The sequence below is a fragment of the Nannospalax galili genome, unplaced genomic scaffold (genome assembly GCF_000622305.1).
Source record: "Nannospalax galili isolate Female #2095 unplaced genomic scaffold, S.galili_v1.0 scaffold2261, whole genome shotgun sequence".
NCBI lineage: Eukaryota > Metazoa > Chordata > Mammalia > Rodentia > Spalacidae > Nannospalax > Nannospalax galili.
In genome coordinates, this window is record NW_008344084.1 from 94111 (window position 1) to 114255 (window position 20145).

General features: G+C 41.2%; 1 protein-coding gene across 1 annotated transcript in view; it reads left to right on the forward strand.

Annotated features, from left to right (window-relative positions):
• Positions 1-20145, forward strand: part of LOC103739874 (zinc finger SWIM domain-containing protein 5) — a 46542-nt gene that overhangs the window by 5970 nt on the left and 20427 nt on the right. The window contains exons 2-3 of the mRNA XM_008840345.2: positions 9031-9179; positions 13316-13466. Of these exons, the coding sequence (XP_008838567.2) occupies positions 9031-9179; positions 13316-13466 (300 nt within the window). The remainder of the gene's footprint in view (positions 1-9030; positions 9180-13315; positions 13467-20145) is intronic.

Sequence of the window (20145 nt, forward strand, 5' to 3'; positions counted from 1 at the left end):
CAGTGGATGAGTGTTCCCCTTTCCCCACATCCTCTCCAACATTTGGTATCATTTGTTCTCTTGATCTTAGCCAGTCTGGCTAGGGTAAGATGAAATCTTAAAGTGGTTTTAATTGGCATTTCCCTAATTACTATTGATGTTTAACATCTTTTTTTTAAAGTTTATTTTTAAAAAATTTTTTTTAATTTAATAACCACATGATTAGAAGAAGCATTTCATTACAGCTTTAACATATTCAGTAACACACTCCAGAGCAAGAGTTATTGACAACTGATTGCTGCTAGATGAGGAACAGCTGACGTTCCTAAAACAAAGACCCCTAGGTAGGCTGACTAGATTCACCAGATGGACAAGTAGTGGGGAATGGCTGTGGGTCCAACAACACAGCAGACAATAGCAGGGATAACAGAGTATAAGGGCTCTAGTCAGGGGAGGAAGGCTATCGGGGAGTGCCATCTGGGAAGTGGGTGTGTAGTTGAACAAGATGGTTTGGGATGTTCTATGTGATATACACACACCAAAAAAAAATCAACAAATAAAAAATGTATTATATTTGAGGAGGAAGCATGGAAATTTATGTTGTGTTAATTAGTAGAGGTGATAAACATTACCACTGAAATCCACCTGATGACTTTATAATAGCACTGAACATCTTTTAAGATGCTACTTAGCCATCTTTATTTCTTTTGAGAACTCTCTGTTCAGCTTCTTAGCCCATCTCCTTCCTTTCTTTATTCTTTGTTTTTTGAGTTCATTATATATTCTGGATGTTAAACCTCTGTCAGATGTGTCGCTGGTGAAGATTTTCTCAACCACCTGCCTCTACCTCCCAAGTGCTGGGATTAAAGGCGTGCACCACCACGTCCTTTCTTGATTCTCTGTTTCTGAGTTCGTTATATATTCTGGATGTTAAACCTCTGTCAGATGTGTTGCTGGTGAAGATTCTCTCCCATTCTGTGGGTTTTCTCTTCACTTCCCTGCTTGCCTCCTTTGATGTACAGAAGCTTTTTAGTTTAATGAGGTCCCATTTGTTGATTCTTGACCTTGTTTCCTGAGCAATTGATGTCTGGTTTAGAAAATCCTTTCCTACACCTATATCTTGTAGGTTTTTGCCAATGTTTTTTTCTAAGAGTTTCAGAGTTTCAGAGTTTCAGGCTTGACATTGAGGTCTTTGATCCATTGGAATTGACTTTTGTGCATGGTGAAAGAAAGGGGTTTAGTTTCATTCTTCTACAGGTGGAGATCCAGTTTTGTCAGCACCATTTGCTGAACATGCTGTCTTTCCTCCAGTGAATGTTCTTGGCCCCTTTGTCAAATATCAGGTGGCTGAAATTACATGTACTCATATTTGGGTCTTCAGTTTTCTTCCATTGATCTATGGGTCTAATTGTGCAAGTACTATGTTGATTTTATGACTATAGCTCTGTAATACAGTTTAAAATCTGGTATAGTAATCGCCCTGGCATTGCTCTTAGTGCTCAGGGTTGCCTTGGCTATCCGAGGTCTTTTGTGCTTCCATATGAATCTTAATATGGTTTTTCCCAATTCTGTGAAAAATGTCATGGGTATTTTGATTGGCATTGCATTGAATCTATAAATGGCTTTTGGTAGGATGGTCATTTTCACAATATTAATTCTTCCTCTGTGGTCATTTAAAACCGGGAGTACTTTGGTCCAGGCTCTCTGGCTTTCATAGTTTGCAATGAAATTTCAGCTGTAATCCTAATGGGTTTTCCTTTATATGCGACTGGTTGTTTGTCTTTTGCAGCTTTCAGTATTCTCTCTTTGTTCTGTATATTTAGTGTTTTTACTATGATGTGCCGTGGAGAGTTTTTCTGGTCCTGTCTATTTGGTGTTCTATATGCTTCTTGTATTTGTATGAGCATGTCTTTCTTTAATTTTGGGAAATTTTCTTCTACAATTCTTTTGGAAAATCTGGTGTATACCATTATCTTGAGATTCTTCTTCTTGTATGCCTATGATTCGTAAGTTTGGTCTTTTTATGGTGTCACATAATTCCTGCATATTCCATTCTTGTGTTTTCTTAAATTTTTCATAATCTTTGCTTGAGTGGTCTAGTTCATCCACTTTATCTTCCAGTCTTGATATTCTGTTTTCCATTTCATTCATCCTATTGGTGAGGCTTTCTCTTGTCATTTCTAATTGGCTTACTGAGTGTTTCACTTCCTTCTTCATTTCAGCCTGAGTAGTCTTCAATATTTCTAGCTCTTTTCTGAATTCATCCAGATGTTTATCCCTATTTTCCTTCAGTTCTTTGATTTCTTTGTTTGTGTGTTCTTTAAATTCACTGAATTCTTTTATCATGTTTATAATTGTTCTTTTGAGTTTCATGTCCTGAGTTATCTCTAAGGGGTTCTCACTGTACTCCCCTAGAAGACTTGGTATTTGGTAGAGATATGTTATTTTGGTTTTTCATTTTATTATTTTTTCTCTGTGACTTTGACATGTGAATTTCTTTTGTAGTTTCTGATTCTTGTGTGAGTCTCAGGCCTTCAAGTTTAGGTCTGCTTCTTTTTGTAAATTTTATTTGTCTTTGTGGCTTGTTGGGCATGAAAAGCTCTTTGGTCTAGGCTTCGGTTCTCTCTTTTGATTTTATATTGGAGTGGCCAGATTGCTTTTGTCTTCAGGAGTTCCCACAGAGGCCCAAGTCAGATGAGGATCAGATGCTCTCAAGCTTCCTCCTAAGGTGTGGATCCCGCCAAGAAAAATGTTGTACTCAGGAATTTGAGGGCTAGACTGGCCTGGGAGCAGGGCCCAGGAAAATGCTGGACTTGGGCAGCTGGTGGCTGTGACACCCAGGAAAGCAGAAGGAGGTGAGGGCAGGACCAGGCCCAGAAGGCTCTTGGGGACCTCGAGAAGGAACTGGGTTGGTCTGGATGCAAAAGATCAGGAAGCAGTGATGGTTCCGGGCGGAGGGGTCAGCCCTGGTGTCTGGGGTGCCAAGACAAGAAATGGACCAGTACCCAGGCTAGGAGGAGAGATGGGGCAGGGGAGCTGGGAGGGTGAATGAGGCTGGGGGAGTCAAGGTGTGGTGGGCGCATCTGGACTTACCCAGGAGAGAGGCTGGGGGGTTGTGCCACCCAGAGAAGCAGAAGATGGTTACTTTTTTTTTTTTTTGGTCTTCTTGAGACAGGGTCTCCCTGTAGTCCCAGCTGACCTGAATTCACTTTTTAGACCAGGCTAGCCTTGAACTCACAATGATCCCCCTGCCTCTGCTTCCTGAGTGCTGGGATTAAAGGCCTGCACCACCATGCCCAGCAATGGTTACATTTTTTAAAAAAATGAAAAATTGGGCCGGGTGTGGTGGCACATGCCTTTAATCCCAGCACTTGGGAGGCAGAGGCAGGTGGATCTCTGTGAGTTAGAGGCCAGCCTGGTCTACATAGCAAGTTCCCGGTCAGCTGGAGCTACAAGGAGACCCTGTCTCAAAAAGACCAAAAAATAGAATAAAATAAAATAAAAATTGGTTCCTCAGATCTAAAAACTCTCTCAAGACAGGTCTCATTATACAGCCTCCTGAGATAAAAGCCAACTCACACAATGTTTTATGGTTTTATAGATTGGACTTTATCCTAATAGTAATAGTAGGCCACCAGAAGATTTAAAGTAAGAAATGACTATTTCTTATTTTTAAAATATTTTATTTATAGGCTGGGTGTGGTGGTGCACACCTTTAATTCCAGCACTCAGGAGGCAGAGGCAGATGGATTTCTGTGAGTTCAAGGCCAGCCTGGCCTACATAGTGACTTTCCAGGACAGCTGATGCTACAGGGAGACCCTGTCTCAAAAAGGCCACAAAAATCAATTTATTTATTCTTTTAATTTTGTGTGTATAAGTATTCTGCCTGCATGATGTAAGTGCAATGTGTGTGCAATGCCCACAGAGGCCAGAAGAAGGTGTTGGATCCTCTGGAACTGGAAGTTATACTACCATGTGGGTGCTAGGAATCAAACCCAGGTCCTCTGGAAGAACAGCCAGTGTTCTACCACTGAATTACACCCTGGCTATAGCCTACTTTTTCAAAGTTGCTTAGCCTTCTCTTATAGTCACTCTCTCAACAATTAGCACCACCCCCTAGACACTGATAGAAACCTTGTAGTCATCTCTGACACCTTTTTCTTTCTACATGCTCTCCATTGCAAAATTTATTCATTTTAAATCTTAAATGTTTCATGATTTTTTCACTTCTATTTATAGCACCGTCTCTCTAAATCAAACCATTATAATCTTTCACCGAGATTGCCACATTGCTTCCCTGTATTCTGTCCTCCATATAACCATCCAATGATGATTTTTCTGTAACTACAGATATTGTCATGCTGTTTCTTATTTTGAAATCCTGCAATGGTCAGGCTTGGTGTTATACATCTTTAATTTCAGAACTTGCGAGGCAGAGGCAAGTGGAGCTCTGAATTTTAGGCAAGCCTGGTCTACATAGGGAGTTCCAGGCCAGCCAATGCTACATAGTGAAACCCTGTCTCAAAAAAACAAAATAATAGCCAGGCGTGGTGGTGTCACTTTTAGTCCCAGCACTTGGGAGGCAGAGGCAGGCAAATCTCTGTGAGTTCAAGACCAATCTGGTCTGCATAGTGAGTTCCAGAGCAGCTGGGGCTACAGGGAGACCCTGTCTTTAAAAAGCCACAAAAAAAGAAGAAAACCAAAATAATAATAGATAAAATTCTGCACTGGTCTGCTACTAGTAGGATAAAGCCCAAATTCTTTAGTCCATAAAACATTGCATGAACTGGCTTTTGCCTATATTTTTACATAATATTTTGAGAGACTAGCCTCCTCCCTTCCCATTATAGTTGTATTTAATTACCAAGTACTTTATGACTTCATGCTGTCCTTTGAACAACAAATACACATGGTATTTCCATCACTCCCATCCATTCCTCAGGTGCCATTTTCATAGAGAAGCCTACTTTGACCTTTCTTTTCACATAAAAATGTATATATGTGGTGATCTGGGGAAGTAGTTCTTGCTAGTATGTACAACGCCCTGGGTTCAGTCTCTAGCATAACAGAAAAAAGTATGCATATGATTATTTGCTTATCATCTCTCTCCCCAAAATCTCCAAGAGCACAGTGACTATATCAGCTTTGTTTATCATTAAACATTCAGTATTTGGCACAAGTTCTGTTACATTATCAGGCCCTTTGTAAATATTGATTGTTGGCTTGTTTTATTTATTTTGAGATAGGTTCTCACTCTATTGCTTAAGCTAGCCCTGAATTCCTGAATTAAAGGAATCCTCCTGCCCCAGACTTTTTTTTTTTTTTAAGGTAGCCCCAGCTGACCTGGAACTCACAGAGATCCACCTGCCTCTGCCTCTTGCTGAGATTAAAGGCATGTGCCACCATAACCAACTTTTTTTGTCTTTTTGAGACAGGATCTCCCTGTAGCCACAGCTGGCCTGGAACTGGCAGTGGAGACCAGGCTAGCCTGGATCTCAGAGATCCACCCACCTCTGCCTCTCAAATGTTGGGATTAAAGGCATGCACCACCTCGTCTGACTTTTTTGTTTATTATAACCACCTAGCAGGAGACCAAAAATCATTTTAGGTGAAATCTGTTAGTAAGTTTTAAGATTGTAATGTCTCAGCTCTATCTTAGCAGGTTATTCTATAGAAGGTACACTAGGTATTTTTTAAATATTTTATTTATTATTTTTATTTTATGTATATGAGTGTATTGCCTGCATGTATGTGAATGCACCCATGTCATGCAATGCTTTGGAGGTCAGAAGAGCTTCGGATTCCCCTGGAACTGGAGTTAAGGACAGTTCATAGCCACCATGTGGGTGCTGGAAATCGAACCCAGGTCCTCTGAAAGAGCAGTCAGTGCTCTTAACCACTGAGCCATCTCTCCAGTCCCAGAAGGTACACTAGGTATTTTTAAGAACTCAGTTGATCTTCACAATGGGAAGATTGAATTCTTCTTTTTTTTAACTTTTTTAAAATTTTTATTTATTATTTTTATTTTGTGTGTGTGTGTGTGTGTGTGTTGCCTGCATGTAGGTAAGTGCAACTGTGTCGTGCAGTGCCCGTGGAGGTCAGAAGAGGCTTTTGGATCCCCTGGGACTGGAGTTACAGGCAGTTATCTGCCATGTGGGTGCTGGGATTCAAATCCAGATCTTCTGCAAGAACAACCAGTGTTCTTCACTGCTGAGCCATCTCTCCAGCCCCAGATTGCATTATTCTAACTTATCTTGTGTTCTTTGTAGCAGAGTGGCCCAAGAAGGGTGGGATTTGGCTGTCTTCAAGCACACCATCAGCTTATGATCAAAAGTCCTAAAACCGGTTGCTGGATCAAGCAATATGAAGCTGGGGGCTAGTAATGTAATAGACTATAGTAAAGAACACAGACTTTAAAGAGAGACCAACATACAAATCCTGGCTTATATCCTTTCCATCTATTTAGTGACCCTGTCTAAACTTTAATTTCTTCACTTTAAGATTTATTTTTAGGGATGGAGAGATGGTTTAGCAGTTAAGAGCACTGGCTGCTCTTGCAGAAAACCTGGATTCAGTTCCCAGCACCCAGATGGTGACTAACGATTATCCATAACTCCAGTTCCAGGGAATTCATTGCCTTCTGTCTTCCACAGGCATTGCACACACAGGTGTACTGACATACATGCAGGCACTCATACACACAAATATATATATAGCCCTGGAGGCAGGTTTCTAAACACTTACCACTGGATTCTAGAAGACAGTGAAGATTCAGTTCTAAAACATTCCGCAAGCATTTCCAAAATGCTTGTCACTCACCAGTACCAACACTACTGATAAATGATTCAGCTGAATTTAGAGATTGACATGTGAACAAGGAACCAATAGACTACCAGGGAAGAGGGATGTATAAATAATTATAACTGTGTTTTAAGTGGTTTTGCTAAGGTAAGCCCAGATATATATGAAGGATGTTGAATATAAATCTATAGTATCATATCATCTCGTATACAACTCTGTTATGCTTTTAAGAAATAATTTTATGATGAAATATAATATAACGTTTTTATATTATATTGTATGTTTGATAACATGGTCTCATATAGCCTAGGCTGACCTTAAACTCACTATGTAGCCAAGGATGGCTTTGAACTCCTGATCCTCCTGCCTCCACATCCTGAGAGCTGGGATTATAGACGTGTACCCATGCCTGACTAAAAATATGGTTTGGGGGCTGGGTGTGGTAATGTACCCCTGTAATGCCAGCACTTGGGAAGCATAGGTAAGTGGACCTCTGTAAGATCCTGGTCTTCACAGAGAGTTCCAGGCCAGCTGGGGCTAGTGAGACCCTTTCTCTAAAAGCAAACAAACAGCCGGGTGTGGTGGTGCACGCCTTTAATCCAAGCACTTGGGAGGCAGAGGCAGGCGGATTTCTGTGAGTTGGAGTCCAGCCTGGTCTCCATGGTGAATCCAGGACAGCTGGGGCTACAGGGAGACCCTGTCTCAAACCTAGCATGCACCAAGCCCTTTTTGATCCCCAGCACTGCATAAAACTGCACAGTGGCACACACCTGTCATCCCAGCACTTGGAAGGTGGAGGCAGGAGGATCGGGGGTTTAAGGTCATTTTCGGCTACATAGTGAGTTCAGGTCAGCCTGGGGTACATGAGACATTGTCCTTAAAAAATGAAAAGAGGGATGGATGTGGTGGTGCACACATTTAATCTCAACACATGGGAGGCAGAGGCAGGTGGATCTCTGTGAGTTCAAGGCCAGCCTGGTCTACATAGCAAGTTCCTGGACAGCTGGGGCTACAGGGAGACCCTGTCTCAAAAAGACAAAAAAATATTTTTAGTTTAAAAAATAATAAATGTGCATTAATATAGGTTTGAAATTCAAAGAAGCAAAAAGAAAAAAGTAATAAACATCACCTATGGGGGAGAATTACTATTTTCCTCCTGTGTTTTGAGGATATAGAGAAAAAACAAACTGAATTTCTCCTACTTAGACGCCTTCAGAACACAACACAATGTACTTCTGTGACCAACTGTTAGAGGATTTTTTTTTTCTCCACACCAGCCAACCAATTCTGGAGCAGACACCAAAATGTCCTTTAATCCCCATTTCTGGTACTAATGACTTGGAGATGATATAAGAGGCCACATGTTGAAGGCTCGAGCCCCAAAATGGTTTCTCACCTCTACCCCACTTCAGAAGCCAGTCACAAGCCCCAGGTTGATTTAGCTTATGGCTGGCTGACTGACTGCTGATTGACTGACTATAAATCAGGGATCCCACAATCCTCTCTTCAAGTCCAATTAATTTGCTGGGAGTAGTTCACAGAATCAAGGAAACATTTTACTTACATTTATAGATTTATTACAAAAGATGCTACTAAAAAAAAACTGCATAGGACAAGGCCTATGTGGAGAGGCCATGCTTCCATACCTTTTCCAAATAGGCTACTCTCAAGAAACCTCCCCCAAGTTCTGTTCTGTTATCTGGAAGCTCTACAAATTCTATCCTATTGAGTTTTTGTGGCAGTGTCATTACATAGTCATGATTGATGAAGTCATTGACCATTGGTGAGCAACTTAACCTTCAGGACTCTCCTCCTCAGAGGTTGAGGTATAGGGCTAAAATCCCAACTCTCTAATCCTGCCTTGGTGAGCAGAGCCAAGCCTGAAGCTGTCCAGCTTGTCTTGCCTGTCATCAGCAACTCGTTAGTACACACAAAGACACCTGTCACTCTGAAAATCCCGAGGACTTTAAGAGTTGTGTGCTGTGAAATATAGGACAAAAGCCAAATATAGATTTAATGATATTTCATGTGTATTTCATTCTAGGCTTTTCTCCTCTGGATAATCTTCATAGACTTTAAGAGAATAAGCTGTGACTTACATGAACATGAAACTAGCATTAGTCTTACACAGTTGTCAAAGCACGTATTAGAACAGAACAACTCTAGATTTGAATATGCTCATAAAGTGCCATTCCACTGAGTGCATAGCATGTGAATTTAGAGAATTTCACTGTCCCCATTCCTCACAGGTGCCCCTGACCCCACAGCTGGGGCCAGCATTGATGATGAGAATTGTTGGCATTTGGATGAAGAACAAGTGAAAGAACAAGTGAAGCTTTTTCTCTCCCAGGGGGGTTACTATGGCTCTGGAAAGCAGCTCAATTCAATGTTTGCCAAGGTAAGATAAAAGGGTTTGTTTCTTTTAAGTAAACAAAGTGGGCTCACCACACTTCTGCCTTCAGGTGTTGTACCTAGTTTACTTCACCTTGCTGTCCTGAATGCTTAAAACCTAGCAGGAGGAGGTAAGCAGAGCCCACATGAACAGGCTGCACCATGGAGCCCAACCACCCCCTCCTCATAGTCTATTCCTTCTGCTTTACTCTTTGAATGAGCTAACATTGCTTGAGAACTTCAGCGAGGAAACCATCTTCTCTCTGCATTGAACCTGGGGCTACCTAATGAAGCCTCAGAGACTAGCATGTCAACAGTACTCCTGGAGAGTATTTTGAAACTGGAGGCTTTTATACCAAGAAAGCTGGCTTGTTTGTTTGATTTTGTTTGTTTGTTTGTTTGTTTTTCTCTCTTTCCTTTAATACCTTTACTGAGTTATAATACATGTATGATATGGTTTACCCATATAATGTGTACAAGTTTGGCTATAAATGTAGGTCAGTGATAGAATGCTTGCCTAGCATGTGCAAGACTAAAGTATACAATTCAGTAGTTGTTTCTGTTGTTGCTTTTTGGTATATTCACAGTCTGTAGCCATCACTACAGTTAACATTTTCATCACCTCAGAAAGAAACTTCATACCCTCACCTATCTGTCATAGTGAGCTGTGTCAGAAACATAAACCAAGATGGTTGTCTTTCCACAATAAATGTCAAAATTTATTGAAAAATTCACACGTAATGTCAATTTTGTTGGCTTTAATTCACCACATAGTACAGATTTCACTTAGTAGTCATGACATTGCAATTAGTTTTAAACATGTTTTAAAAGTTTATTATGAAGAGGGGGAGGCACATGCCATAGCACATTACCTAGGTTTCAGAGGTTTGCCTGACAAGTGTCTTTACCTACTGAGCCATCTAGCTGGCCCCACAATTGCTTTTATTCCAATCTTAATTACTAACATTAACTCAGATCATACATCATGCAATTTTATAAACACATATGCAATATATGCATGTGCTAGAAGGGAATGCTTTAACTTTTTTGACTACCAAATTAAAGAGACTTAAAGAGTCTATGAGACTTCACTGATGTCAAGAGTAGAAAGCTGATACAGATGCAAAGAGAGTCACTGGTGGTGGGGAAATGGTTCAGTTGTCAAACCACATCTGTAATCCCCAGCAATGCTGGTCAAATGGGAGGTGGAGACAGGTGGAGCTCTGAAGCTCAATGGCCAGTGAGCCTAGCCCACTTAGCAAAGTTTCAGGTCAGTGAAACTGTGTATCTCAAACAAAAGCTGGAAGGCATCTGAGGAACAACTCCCATGGCTGTCTTCTAACTTCCACACAAACATGCACATACATGTATGTACACATACACACACACACACACACACACAAGATAGTGACATAAGAACACACAGGGGACTGGAGAGATGGTTCAGTGGTTAAGAGCACTGGCTGCTCTAGCAGAGGCCACACATTTGGTTCCTAGCACCCACATGGTGTCTAACAACCATCTGTAACTCCAGTTCTGGGAATCCAATACCCTCTTCTGGCCTCCATGGTCATTGTACAACATGGGTGCACTTATATACAAAACACTCATACACATAAAATAAATAAATATTTTTCAAAAGAACCCAGTCATGGGACTGGCGAGATGGCTCAGTGGTTAAGAGCACTGGCTGCTCTAGCAGAGGACACAGGTTCGATTCCCAGCATCCACATGGTGGCTAACAAACATCTGTAACTCCAGTTCCAGGGACTCCAATGCCCCCTTCTGGCCTCCACAGGCTTTGCATGACATGAGTGCACTTACATACATGCATGCAAAACACTCATACACATTAATTAATTAATGTTTTTAAAAAAGAACCCAGTCACAGAACTGTTCTGAGATGCAGAGCTGGTTCCAAGTGTAGAACTGGTTCAAGATGAAGAACTGAATCAGACAGAACAGCAATCCAAGTGGGCATTGCCCATCAGGGGAATTGTACTGAGCTGAAGCATCAGAGGCAAAGTCAGTTCATTCACCTACTGATTACTTTATACCTTTCTGGCCTGGTGATGGGTTTGTAGGTGCCACTGTACCCCATTATTAAGTGTTCCTCCTTTTTTTCTTTTTTGGCCTTTTTTTTTTTTTTGAGACAAGGTCTCTCTGTAGCCCCAGCTGTCCTGGAACTCACTATATGGACCAGGCTGGCCTTGAACTCACAGAGATCCACCTGCCTCTGCCTTCCAAGTGCTGGAATTAAAGGCGTGTACCACCACGCCCGCAAGTGTTGCTCCTTTTGTGTGACCCAGGTAAGAATGTTGTGTCATCTGTTGATCTGGTGTTCACAGGCCTGCTTTTTCTAATATGGTTTTGATGTGATCATGTGCCCTGGTTTGGTTTTTTAATATTTTTTTTTTTTGGTCTTTTTGAGACAGGGTCTCCCTGTAGCCCCAGCTGTTCTGGAACTCACTATGTAGACCAGGCTGGCCTGGAACTCACAGAGATCCACCTGCCTCTGCCTCCCGAGTGCTGGGATTAAAGGTGTGCGCCACCCACGCCCGGCCCTTAATATTTATTTTTTAATAAATCGCTTGCATGTAAGTGCATCCATGTTGTGCAATACCCTCTGAGGTCAGAAGAGGGTGTCAAATTCCCCTGGGACTGGAGTTACAGATAGTTGTTAGCTGCCATATGGATGCTGGGAATCAAACCCATGCCCTCTGCAAGAGTAGCCACTGCTGTTAGCCACTGAGCCAACTCTCCAGCCCCCTGGTTTGGTTTGATAAGTTTATAGGTATTAATATTTTGTTTGCAGTAAATAAATTATTAGTGTGTACCTTGTGGTTTATGCTGGACAGATGGTAGTTGTTTACTTACACAAACAAAAAGTAGAGTTACTCTGTATCAGCATTTGCATTCAAAATGGAACAAACTGGGGCTAGAGAGATTGCTTAGCAGTCAAGGGTACAGACTGCTATTGCAGAGGACCCAGGTTCAGTTCCCAGCACCCACATGATGGCTAACAACCATCTGTAACTCTAGTTCCAGGGAATCCAATGCCCTCTTCCGACTTCTGCAGGTATTGCACAACATGAGTGCACTTACATATGTGCAGGCAATACACTTATACACATAAAAATAATACATAAAATATTTTAGGCCAGGCGTGGTGGCACACACCTTTAATCCCAGCACTCTGGAGGCAGAGGCAGGAGGATCTCTGTGAGTTCAAGGCCAGCCTGGTCTACATAGTGAGTTCCAGGACAGCTGGGGTGACAGGGAGACCCTACTTCAGAAAGACCAATACATATCAATACATATATATATATATATAAAACCTTTTTAAAAAATGGATCAAACTGCTATTTTATAAACTGGAGTCACTCGGGGCTCAGTAGAGCCTGAAAGATAATGTTTTATACAATATGGAGTAACTTAAATTAGGTAACAGCCTGATCTCCAATACCCTCTCTTATCCTTCATCTCCACCTCCTACCTCTGTACCCCTAAGCCCTCAGCTACCTCATCTATTTTGTGACTCTGTGATTTTCCCTGTTCTGGACCTTCAGATAATAGGTCATATATGTAGTAATGTCGTGTTTTGTAACTGGCTTCTTTCACTTCTTACCTGATGTTTTAAAGGTTCATCTGTATTCTAGCATGAATCTGTACACCCATTTCTTTTTTATGCTTAAGTAATAGTCCATTGTGTAGATAACCTACATTTTATTTAGCCTTTGTCTGTCAGTAGATATTTGGATTGTTTTCATCTTTTGCTACTATAAATAATGTTTCTATTAATATTCTTGTACAAGTTCTACATAGGTGATTTTCCTAGATGTCTGCCTCATTTTATAGTTCCATGAACAATAGATTGATTCTGATTTTTTTTACATCCAGGACAATACAGTTACAATTTTTTTTTTTATTCTAACCATCCTAATGTGTTTGAAGTGGTATCTCATTGTGTGCAACAGGCTTTCTTGGTATAAGTAGAGATCTTGTTACAGAACCAAAAGGCTTTCTTTCTGTCTCTTTGGATACACTGTACTCAAATGCATCATCTCATCTCATCTCCATCCCTCGCCTTCTCCTTTTTTATGCTATTCAGTCACCAATCTCTTGCCCCTCTTTACACGTTAGGTTCGAGAGATGCTTCGGATGAGAGATTCCAATGGAGCCAGGATGCTGACACTTATAACTGAGCAATTTATGGCTGACCCACGGCTTACACTCTGGAGGCAGCAAGGAACAAGCATGACAGACAAGTGCAGACAGCTCTGGGATGAGTTAGGTAAGTCCCTATCTCTCACAGGTACTATATCCTGCCAGCTTGCCCTTAGTACTTGTTAGTGAACATTTGCCATCCATGTTTGCATGGGTCTTGTTAAATCTAACTGATGGGACATTTTAGGTTCTATAGAGGCTTCCTAATCTGACTTTTGTTCCTTCTACAGCATTGTGCTTGGCTTAGCATTAGGATTCTGTTATGTATGTTACCCACATAGAGGCCATTGCTGAAAGAAAACCTGTTCACTTGCCTTCTGTCTGTTTGGCTGTGACCTGAGCCTTTAACGGCTGTACCAGCTTTCCAGCCCATCACTTACCTTCTGTTGCATGGCACTAACCTAGCTCTCTAAATACTTAGCTTGGAGGACTGGGAATATAGCTTAGCTAGTAGGGTGCTTTCCCAGTAAGCAGGAGGCTCTGGGTTCAATCCACAGCATTGTATAGAACAAGGTGTGGTGGCACACACTTGTAATCTCAGCACTTGGAAGGTGGAGGCAGGAAGATCAGGAGTTGAAGATCATTTTCAGCCACATGCTGAGTTCTAGACCACCTAGGCTACATGAGACCCTGTCTTAAAAAATGAAAAGCAGGGCCAGGCATGGTGGTGTATGCCTGTAGTGCCAGCACTTGGGAGGCAGAGGTAGGCAGCTCTCTGTGAGTTCAAGGCTAGCCTGGTCTATATAGTGAGTTCCAGGCCAGCAGGGGCTCAAGGAGACCCTGTTTCAAAAAAGACAAAAGAGATGGCTCAGCGGTTAAGAACACTGGTTGTTCTTGCAGAAGACCCGGGTTCAAATCCCAGCACACATGGCAGCTAACAACTGCCTGTAACTCCAGTTCCAGGGGATCCGACAGCCTCTTCTGTCCTCCTCAAGCACTGCACAACATAGGGACACTTACCTACACACAGGCAATACATGCATACACATAAAATAAAAATAATAAATAAAAAAAATTTTAAAGACAAAAAAGAAACAACAAAAAAGAGCAAATAAACAACAACAAAAGAAACGCTTAGCCTCACTTTTGTTGCTTCCCCAGAGTCAACTCTTCTGTATCACTCTAAGCAACTCTTAAATGGAAAATGCTTCAGCCTTTTGTTCTCCTTTCTCTATACTCCTTTAAAAACTTCATGGCTTTAAAGTTTACTTATATGATGATCCCAACCTTATATTCTTTCCCATCACTGAGTCCCATATTAACAGCTTCCCACAGACCATTTCCACTGAGAAATCCAAAATGAGTTTGGGCCTTCTACAGGACAGGTTCTCGTGGCCCTGGCAGTAGTCCCACCACTCCTTCCCTTTCCAGTTCCTGTTGTGCACTCATTTTTTCTTACCAACTTCATTTGATTCCTTGACCTTTAAAATACAAATAAATGTCTATTTTCACCTTTTGTTTCCAATCACCACTAGTCTTAATATTTTGACTTGATAAGAAATGTGGCTGCCTGAATGGCCTGTTTCAGGTTCTTTTTTTTTCTTTTTTTTTAAATATTTTATCTTTTTGAGACAGGGTCTTCCTGTAGTCCGAGCTGGCCTGGAACTCCCTATGTAGACCAGGCTGGCCTTGAATTCACAGAGATCTGCCTGCCTCTGCCTCCCAAGTGCTGAGATTAAAAGCATTCCCCTAGAAGTGGAGTTAAGGACACTTCGTAGCCGCCAGTTCGTAGCTGGGAATTGAACCCGGGTCCTCTGCAAGAGCTGTCAGTGCTCTTAACTGCTGAGCCATCTCTCCAGCCCTGTTTCAGGTTCTTAAGGTAATCCTGGATCATTTTTTTTCATTCCCTTACTTCAAGGCCAGATTTGCAATTCTAGCACTGCTTAGCTTCAGAAGTGGAGTTAAGGACACTTCGTAGCCGCCAGTTCGTAGCTGGGAATTGAACCCGGGTCCTCTGCAAGAGCTGTCAGTGCTCTTAACTGCTGAGCCATCTCTCCAGCCCTGTTTCAGGTTCTTAAGGTAATCCTGGATCATTTTTTTTCATTCCCTTACTTCAAGGCCAGATTTGCAATTCTAGCACTGCTTAGCTTCTCTCTGTTTCCAGAATCTTCCATATCCTGAATTTGCCACCTAACCATGACCCATTTTTTTAGTTATATTGAAAAATTCCAATATAGTATATTTTAACAGTATTTTTTCCAAAATTTATTTATTTGTGGGCATTGGATCCCTGCAAGCTGAAGTCACAGGAGTTTGTGGGCCAACTGACATGTAAAGCAGGAAGTGCTTTTAACTACTGAGCCATCTCTCTAACCCCTATTCCAACAGGTTTTTTTTAACTAAAATTTTATCTTAATATTTTATTTATTATTTTTATTTTATGTGTGTGAGTGTATTGCCTGCATGTATGTGAGTGCACCCATGTCGTGCAATGCCGCAGAGGTCAGAGAGGGCTTCAGATTCCCCTGGAACTGGAGTTAAGGACAGGTCATAGCTGCCATGTGGATGCTGGGACTCAAACCCAGATCCTCTGCAAGAGCAGCCACTGTTCTTAACTGCTGAGCCATCTCTCCAGCCCCTATTATTTTTATTTTATGTTTATGAGTGTATTGCATACATGTATGTAAGTGCACCTGTGTTGTACAATGCCCACAGAGGTCAGAAGAGGGCATCAGATCCCCTGGAACTATTGTTACAGATGGTTGTTAGCTGCCATGTGGGTGCTGGATATTGAACCCGGGTCCACTTAACCACTGAGCCATCTCTCCAGCCCCTAAAATTTTATTTTTTTAAATAATGTATATATGTGTGTGTGTGTGTGTGTGTGTGTTTGTGGGTACAGGCAGCTACCAACACAGACCAGAGGTGTCAGAATCCTCTGGAACTAGAGTTACAGGTGGTTGTGAGCTGCCCAACATGGGGGCTAGAAACAGAACTGGAGTCCTTTGCAAGAATAGTACATGCTTTTAACCACTGAGCCATCTCTTCAAGCCCCTATTATGATAGTTTTGATACAGCTCTTTATATCCCCCTGCCCCAGAAAACAAACTTTTACTCATACAAAAATACTACAAGAAGAAAACAAACAAAAGACAAAAATACCACAAGAAAATACCACAGCTTAGGATTTTAGTGAATTCTCCTCTATTGAAGCATGTGTTTTATAGTCTTAGGAGTGTGGCTTCATCACTTTAGGATTATACTGGATTATTTGGAGGCTAGTAAACCAGGCTTTTATGTTTGAGTGGGAAGTTTTTTTATATCATCTGGAACATTAATGGTTTGGGGGTTCTTAATAATGACCAGTTTACTAAATGATGTTTACTAATCTCTGTGTGAAAGATTATATTCCTATTGCTTTATTTATTTTGATAATAATCCTATGAGGTATTGTATATTTATTGGAAAGAAACAGAGGAAGATTTCGTTATTTGTGGTACAGAAAAAAATAAAGTCTTTCTGCTGTAATGCATTCATACTCACTGAAGAACAAATTAATTATATAGATAGGGCCAATGAGATGGCTCAACTGGTAAAGGTTCTTACAGCCAAGCCTGACAACCTGAGTTCAATCCCTGGGACCCACATGGTAGGAGAGACCCAACTCCTGCAGGCTGCCCTCTGACCTCCATATGTGAGCCACGGCATACATACACATACACACACACACATCCCAAATAAATAAATGAAAAAAATGAAGAATTTTAGGTAAACTTTCTCTTCTGTGACAGTCATTTTTCTGAAGGACAAATAAAGGATTAGATAAACTGTCTCTTCTGTGATAGTCATACTTCTGAAGAACAAAAATGTTATATATTAACTAAAAAGTTCATAGATTCTGGTCAACCAGTTGTCATGTTACACAAAACACAGCAACTTGAAAACTTCTTCCAAACTCCTCAAAAGAGGTTTGTTGTAAGGTATTAACACCTCCACAGTTTTAGATGAGAAAACTGAGCTCAGAAAAGTTGTGTTTTCTTTAAAGTCATATACTAGCATGTGTTGACTCTGACACTGGAGCCCTATTTTGTCTGTCTCTAGGACAAACATCCCTCTCTAACAGTTCCCTCAATCTTATTTTGTTATGCGTTTTTTTCTCCCAAAAGTTCGTGCTGCTTAAGAATTTGAAACTAGCGGTTAGAGAGATAGCTAGGTGATTAAGAGCACTTACTACTCTCCAAAGGACCTGGGTTCAATTCCTAGCACCCACATGTTAACTAACAATGGACTTTGGCCTCTGTGGGCATTGCATGTGTGTGATACATTTATGTGCATGTAGACAAGACACTTATACACATAAAATAAATAAAATTTTTTTAATTGAAATTAGAACTGGTATGGTGGCACATACCTTTAATCCCAGCACTCGGGAGGCAGAGGCAGGCGGAGCTCTGTGATTTCGGGGCCATTCAGTCTCCATAGCGAATCCAGGCCAGCTGTGGCTACAGGGAGACCCTGACTCAAAAAGACAAAAAAAAAAAAAAAAAAAAAAAAAAAAAAAAAAAAAAAAAATCGAAAGTATCTTTCTTCAGGGAGTCAGGTTTATTTATCTAAGTCCTAAATGTCTTAGAGTAATTTCTGTGCCAGTCATAGGATTTTGGTAGGAACTTGGCTTTGGCCTTTCAGACAAAACTAGGTAAAAAGTAAGCGTAGCTGCTCCTGTGCTTTTAAAGCTTTTTTCATATACTTATTTTAAATTAAAAAGTCTTATGGCCAGGCATCGTGGCGCCCACCTTTAATCCCAGCATTCAAGAAGCAGAGGCAGATGAATCTCTGTGAGACCAAGGCCAACCTGGTCTACATAGTGAGTTCAAGGCCAGCTGGGGTTACAAGGAGACCCTGCCTCAAAAAGAAAAAGAAAAGTTTTTATTTCTGACGTTTTCATACCTAGGAAAATGGTCCTAATACCTGTTTGCCAACCTGGAGGAAGGCCTATACAGGGGTTATAGGAACTACCAATGTAGCAAAGAGGAATAAGCTCAGTACTTTCAGTTCCTGAACTATAGAAAACAGAAGCAGGGCTCGCAAGATGGCTCAGCAGTTAAGAACACTGGTTGTTCTTGCAGAAGACACGGGTTCAAATCCCAGCACCCACATGGCAGCTAACAATTGTCCATAACTCCAGTCCCAGGGATCCAACAGCCTCTTCTGACCTTCGCAGGCATTGCATGACACAGGTGCACTTACATGCAGGCAATACACACATACACATAAAATAAAAATAATAAATTTTTGTAAAAAAATTTTTTGGTCTTTTTGAGACAGGATCTCCCTGTAGCCCCAGCTATCCTGGAGTAAAACAGGCTATTTGTGATCTCATAGAAGGCTGCCTCCTTCTGCCTCCTGACTGCTGAGAATAAAGGCATGCACAACCACACCCTGCCTATTAGAATGCATTTTAGTGTGATGTAAAAAAAAAACCAGAAGCAGTCAGCCATGAGTTTCCTCATCTCCCTACCTACAAATCATTTTACCTGCTGTCCATGTCTATTCCCATAAGCTTTGCCTTCTCTTCTGTTGAAATCTATAAAGGATCTCTATTTCCATAAAAGGCCAATCCTTACATACTTGAAGCTAGTTCTATCTTATTTCCTTTTCTTAAGAACTTTGTTCTAGCTGGGTATGGTGGTGCATGCCTTTGATCCCAGCACTCAGGAGGCAGAGGCAGGCAGATTTCTGTGAGTTCAAGATCAGCCTGGTCTACATAGTGAGTTCCAGGCCAGCTGGGGCTACAGGGAGACGCTGTCTCAAAAAAAACAAAAGAAAAAAAAAATAATAATAACTTTTTTGCTCTTGCAGTTTCTCCTTTCTCTGGCATCACTAAATTTTCCTTTTTAGCAGATCCTTCTCATCATCTTATAGATATGCTCCATATCTTTAATCTCAAATTTAAGAAGTTCCCAACCATCCATTCCCTTTCAACTATTACCCTATTTCCCATCTTCCTTAAATCAGCACTTCTTGAAAGAGTTATCTGCAGTTACTCCTTCTATCTGCTCACTCCATTCTCCCTTGAATATGTTCTTGTTGTCCATTGCTGCCACCCTACTGAAGTACTCTTACCAAAATCACCCATATTGTGTTGTACATTGCTAGATACAATGGTCATTTCTCAGTTTTCACCTTATTTCACCTCTTTGCAGTTTTCAGTGAAGTTGATTGTATGCCCTTGAAACTTATTTTTCTATTGGTTTCCATAACTGTGTAACTCCTTTGGTTTTTCTTCTAACATTCTTGACTACTTTTTCTCAGACTCTTTTGCAGGCTCCTCTGTCTTTCTTCAACCCTTCTAAATGCTGAGTAGCTTACAACACCCACTTTCCTGTCTATATTCACTACCTAAGTGATTATATTCATTCCTATGGTTTGAAATAGCATAGAGATGCAGATAAGTCACAAATTTAAGTCTCTAAAGGTTGGGCATGTGGCTCAGTAGCCTAGCACTTCCCTAGCATGTTTGAGGCCTTGGCTTTGATCCTAAACACTCTAAAAACAAAAGCAAAACAGCTGGGGCTACAGGCTGCCTCAAAAATAAATAAATAAATAAGAGCTAGAGAGATGGCTCAGCGGTTAAGAGCACTGACTGCTCTTGCAGAGAACCCTGGTTCGATTCCCAGCACCCACATGGCGGCTATAAACCGTCCTTAACTCCAGTTTCAGGGGAATCCGATGCCCTCTCTGACCTCTGCAGGCATTGCACAACATGGGTGCACTTACATGCAGGCAATACACTCATATACATAAAA